The sequence below is a fragment of the Vanessa cardui genome, chromosome 13 (genome assembly GCF_905220365.1).
Source record: "Vanessa cardui chromosome 13, ilVanCard2.1, whole genome shotgun sequence".
In the NCBI taxonomy this organism is placed as follows: Eukaryota; Metazoa; Arthropoda; class Insecta; order Lepidoptera; family Nymphalidae; genus Vanessa; species Vanessa cardui.
In genome coordinates this window covers 2985932-2992326 of record NC_061135.1, presented here as the reverse complement: position 1 = coordinate 2992326, position 6395 = coordinate 2985932, and the positions used below count along the sequence as shown (strand labels likewise).

Below are 6395 nucleotides of genomic sequence, written 5' to 3'. Positions count from 1 at the left end.
ATGATAAAATTAAAGATAAGGAAAATAATAACAAAAGGACACGATCGGGCAGAACAGTACACATACCTGATTATTATCGCCCGTAGGACGGTCTCTGGAGGGGAGTGGTGTGGCGAACGCGACACTTACCAGATCCCTACAACCTATATAACTTATATAAATAAAATATTATACATATAATCATATAATATCTTATATATTTTTCATACATTAAATAATAAAGGTAACATAAATACAAATATTACTATAACATATGTACATATAACTATACTATATATGTATACTATAATACTTATATACTTATATAAATTACATAATAAATACATATTATATATACATGTTATACACAGTATAAATATCTACACTTTAAAAATCATATAAATAATTAAAATATAATATAATAATTTATGTAATGTCGGAAGGCAGTCGCCGCGCGATCGTGTAATAGAAATGTCTTTTCTAAATAAATTACCGTTACTTTGAACAAAGAAACGTATGCGCATCGGTTCGGCCGCCTTCCGTCAAGCAGTCGAATCCTAGATCTCGTACTGAACGCACGTCGCTTATCGCTTAAATTTTGCTACACGATTTTGCACCTTAAGTCTTTGTATTAAGTCATACTTCCTTCTTTCATCTAAACTTACCTTCATATTTCTTTCTTCTCATTTCTATTCTGTGCTGTGCCTGCCTATCTTCGTGTTTATTATTTCTACGAGAAATAAATTAGTAGTGGAAGAAACTTTGTTTTAATCAAACCTCATCTACAACATCATACACAACTCCGCTACAATTTCATTGTTTTAGATTAATAGATGTAATTGAGCCATCACCGACCCGACCAACTATTTTAGTATTAATACATTTATTGAGTAAATCACAATCATATACGATTTATAGATAACGTAATTTTACAATAATCAGCCTTCTTTTAAAGTTATTATAATCTGTTTCATTCAAATATTAATAAGATATTAGTATAATCAAATATAATTAATTCCAAAATTATTATTCATATTTTTCTTTTCGTAAATATATCTTTAAAATGCCCTAAGCACATCTTATTTAACATATTTTTGTATAACTTTCTTAGTTTTATTTAAAACATAATAAGGCACAGTTTTGTACTAAATGTAATATCTAGATAAATGGATTGCATTAAAATTGCCACGAATTTCTTTTGTTTTTGGATTCATTAATGTATAAACATTTTCAAAAGGGACGGCTGCGGCTACGTATGGTCCCTCGTATAACAATTCGAATTTACTTATCTCTTTCTTTTGAGCATTTGATCGTGTCGATCTTCTTATTTTAACTAAATTTCCTATATGAAACTGAATAAGTTTATGTGTTTTATTGAATTTAATTTGCCTTGATTCGCTCGATCTTTTAATGTTTAAGCGAACTTGTTGTCGTACTGTCTCGATATCAATAATTGACTTTGAACTGTGCAATAGCTTGTCAATCGATAAAGTAGGTCTTTTACCATACAGCACTTCATTTGGTGTAAAACCTGTACTATCATGATGTGTATTATTATAAAGATTTTCTACTTTTGGAAGCATTGTAACCCACGACTTATGTTTGTGGTGACAATATGTACGGAAAAGTCTCCCTAACTCTTTGTTAACTCTTTCCGTTGTATTTGGTCTCGGATTGCGTACAGTTGTATTGATTGTTTTTATGTTGAGTTCCTCAAGACCTTTTTTGAATAATCTACTAATAAATTGTGATCCGTTATCGGTCATAATGCTTTTAATTTTTAAAATTTTATCAAATTGTTTAACTTTTGTGAAACATGAACGCCCGGTAGCCTTTCGAAGTGGATATAATTTTATATACTTACTAAAGGAATCTTGTATAACTAAAATAAATGTATAACTGAAAGTACCTGCTGGTAAGGGACCATAGAGATCAGCCATGACTATTTCACCTACATCATTCGTAACGATTGACTGACAAGGACCTACATATTTTATATTATTACTTTTCGAAAGCTGACACAAGTGACACTTTCTGATTATGTCTTTTACGTGCTTAGATAAGTTTTTCCAAAACATTCTGTCTCTTATGTATTTTATAATTTTATAAGCGCCTTGGTGACCCATCTCTTCGTGTACCTGGTTAACTATTTCTTCTCTTAATATAGCTGGCATATAAACTACATCAATTTTATTAGTTTTATAATAATATATATTGTTTTTAAAGATAATTCTATTTTTGTAACGATTATTTTGACCATTAATAATTTCATTAATTTCATTATCTTCACTCTGAAGTTTAGGCAATTGTTTGAGCTTTAATAATAGTGACTTATTGTCTTTACCGAGATAGAAAATCTGCGGTAACTCATTTTTCGCCTCTTGTATTTGATGAGTGTTTGGAGGATACCTCGATAAAATATCAGCAACTATGTTGCTTTTGCCTGTTATGTACTCTATTTTATAATTAAATTGTTCTAAATAAAATATCCACCTTGTAACCCTACTATTAAATAAATCCCAATTTTTAATGAATAATAATGCTTTGTGATCTGTTTTTATAATGACTCTACTTCCTCTTAAATATGTTTCGAATTTTTTTAAGTTAGAAATTACTGCAAAAAATTCTTGTTCTGTTATCGTCCAATTTAACTCAGCTCCTTTTAGAGCTCTACTATGGAAACCCAAAACTTTAATTTCATCATCATTTCCTAACTGATACAAAACCCCTGCGAAACCGATTCCAGATGAGTCAGTTTGTAAATAGTACGGTTTTTGAAAATCTGGATGTTGAAGTTCTATAGTCTGTATAAATTGTTTTTTAGTCAATTCAAACGCTTTTTGTGCTTTGTCTGTCCATGACCATTTTTTACCTTTCTTAAGCAACTCACATAATGGTAAGGTACATAATGCGTAATTCGGAATAAAGCGTCTGTAAAAATTACATAAACCTAAGAAAGCTCGTAAGTGCTTAATCTTTTTCGGAACAGGAAAATGTTGTATAGCCAATATCTTATCAGGGTCCGTACGAATACCTTTTGTTGATATGATAAAGCCAAGCATTTGGACTTCATCACAAAGAAACTCACATTTCTCTATATTGCATGTCATTCCGGCCTTTTCTAACTTCGACAAAACAATGTCTATGTGGTCTAAGTGATTTTCTATAGTCCCAGTGGTTATTATGGCTAAGTCGTCTAGGTAATTAACACAAAAATCCCGAACTTCCGGGCCTAGCACTTTGTCCATTGCTCGACTAAAGCTGCCTACTGAAGTCTTCAGACCTTGTGGTAATACATTGTATACAAATGATTTCCCATTGAAAGAAAACCCTGTATATTTCCTACTATTCAAGCTAATTGGTATTTGAAAATATGCATTATTTAAGTCAATTGTGGTAATATAATTACACCCATGAAATGAGTTTAAAACGTCTAATTGCAATGGCGGTTTTTCAGTCTCAGCTGTCATATTCTTATTAATTTCCCTAGCATCCAAAAGAACTCTTATGGTTCCGTCACGCTTTAATGTGAAAGTCAGAGGACTACTATAGGGCGTTGAAGCCCTAGAAATAATATTTAATTCCTCAAGTTCCTTAAGTTTTCCTTCCATTTTTTGTCTATAAGCGTAAGGTATAGGATATGATTTTTTCACAATGGGTTTATTATTAGTCATTATTATCTCGTGCTCATAGCAATTACAACGTCCTAATTTTTTTGTAAAAACGTTTTTATGTTTATAAAGCACTTGTAAAAGGTTCTGTTTAACATCGTAAGAAATATCTTTCCCTAATTTAATTTTATCTAACACATTATCGAAATTATCTTGATCAATAGTCATTACATTCTTATTTACCCATGTATTGCGATTTACGATAGGTATAATGTACTCTATATTATTCTTTGTTAACTTTATTTGCATATGTTCTTTCCTAAAATCTAAAATTATTTCACCACGTTTGATCCAGTTGAATCCTAATATAACTGACCGAGACAAATTAGGCACAATTAAGTAACCTATGTCTAAAGTTAAGTTTCCTATCTTGGTTGGTATCATTACCATTTGCTGTATTTTTGAACTGCTAGTAACTATTGCACCCTTAATTTGTATTGCTTTGACTGGCATCATAGGCAAATTAAAATGCTTAAGCTCAAGATAAGTCAATTCCGATATGCAAGTGATATCACTACCCGTATCGAGCAATGCATCTAATTCTAACGTAATTAACTTAATGGGAATTTCACATCTAATGTTCGTATCACTTAAATCTAAATTTTCGTGATCCTCAAAAACATTTAGAACTTCATGTCTCACAAAATACTTTTCTTTGTTACAATTTAATATAAACAGTTGAACTAGCTTATTTTCAATGTCTTCCTTATAATAGCCCAATCCACTTCTATCTCTCTGTCCAACAGCTTGTATTGGGCGGAGTATGCCGCCCAATACAAGCTACCTACCTTTGCTGTTCCTGCCTAGTGGTTGACCAGGCATCCAACCAGTTTTTAACATCATGCACAAAGCTTTACCCCCTGTTTTTACAGCTGAGACGGGGTCGTTTTGTTCAGCCCTAATTAGTTTAAATTATTGTGCTGAGATGCATGGATATGGTCTCTATTGCAATCATACTCATAGTCTGTATAGTCATTGTGAATGAAATTTGTTTGAAGGTTCTGTCGCTGGTAATTTTTATTATAATCTGGATTTTGCCAATTTTTATATGAATTTTGAATATTTCGATTGACATTGCGTTCTCTGTTGAAATGCAAGTCTTTAATATTCTTTGGTTTAGAATTTTGTGGCGTTAAATCTAAATCTTGCTTATTAATGTCATCGAGATTTCTCAGAAAATTTGTTAATTCGATAACTGTATCTCCTTTAGACATTGCCCACATTTGTTGTATATGTCTCGGATAATGCCTAATCATGTCTGAAACTAATTGTTCTTCTGGTATGGTGAAAGACAACATTCGGACTTGGCTAGTTAAGCTTAAAAAGTGACTTAGCATGGTGGGGTGTTGTGCCTTATTCCATTTTGCACATACAATGTCCCTTCTTATTTTATTTTGTTCTGACTCTCCCCAATAAGTTTGAAGAAAGTCAGTTTTGAAATCATCTAGTGTCTTCCATCGAGGAGAGTATAGTCTCGCCCAATCTCTCGTTTCTCCTTGCAAACATTCATACACTAAATCCAATTCCTTGCCTTTACTTGGAATTTTTCTGAGATATGCGGTTAAGTCTTCTAAAAATGTGACGGGATGATTTTTATTTTTATCGAATTTTGGTTTTTCTGTTGCTATATTTAAAATATTGTAAGCGGTATTTTCAACTTCTATATTTGAAGAGGACGCCGGTTGCTGCGACTCTACAGTTCTGTCATTTCTTTGCTGTAATTCCCTTTCTAACTGATTGATTTTCATCTCCATCACACGTGTTGACCGTTTCATTATCTTGTACAATGTCATAAGTTTTTGTCGTCTTGCAACGGAAGGTTGTATGCTTCTAGCATTGCTGCTTTGTGTGGGTTCTATTGTCTCTATATTGCGATCATTTGCACTTCTCTGGGTTTGATTGCGACGTTTCGCAAGCGGTTGATTGATATCATTATTGTCATTTTGTCTATTTCTTTTTCTTACCATCTTAATAGCTTAACTAAACCAGAAAGTTAAATAATAATTTATTGTTATTTCAATAACGTCAGTATAAAATTTTTGCACTTTTATCAATTCTTCTGGTCCTACAATTGTCACTATACACAATAAGTTTCAATTGTTAGTTATGATCCTTATTTTTATGATTACACTTTAAAATCGATATGTACCTAAAACAAAAGAAAAGTTCGTTCAACCCCCCAGACTCCTTAAACTTTACAACCCCCAGACTGTAAAGGTTATAAAGCCTGTTTGAACATATCAATCTCTTTAGACTCTTTCCAATTCACGGACAACAAATTGTAGGCTTTCGCCCACTCTTAAAATGAAGTATAAGCCGTTTTGACCATCCTGGTCACGGCACCAAATTGTAACTAATCCCTACCTAAAGTATTAATATATAATTTTACGTTTTTATTTTAAATTGCGTTTTGGCTCGTGATTTCGTCTAGATGGTTTGGACCCAATATACGTTATGTATGCGTAATAACCGTGTTCTTTTAGAGCGTCAGAGATCACATGCTCAATCGACTATAGCGGAGTCAAATAAAACTAGGTTAATCATTTAAATACGTGTTATAATAATAATTTGTTTAATTAAAAAAAAATAATAAATAATCAGATGTATGAGATTCCGGTCCCATTTCCTTTAGCACCTCTTACGAGTAGCTGAAGGATGTCGCTCCAACCCATCATTTTATATTTAACTAATTTTGAAAAATATAAAAGTGGGGGGGAGGTTGAATTGGCCCCGCGCCCGCCATCA

The 6395-nt window shown here is 32.2% G+C and overlaps 1 protein-coding gene across 1 annotated transcript; it reads right to left on the bottom strand.

The window, feature by feature from the left end:
- Positions 1-4440: 4440 nt before the first annotated feature.
- Positions 4441-6128, bottom strand: LOC124534805. Its single transcript, XM_047110824.1, has one exon. It carries the CDS (start codon positions 5615-5617, stop codon positions 4553-4555), a length of 1065 nt encoding a protein of 354 aa, XP_046966780.1. The 5' UTR covers positions 5618-6128; the 3' UTR covers positions 4441-4552.
- Positions 6129-6395: the final 267 nt, after the last annotated feature.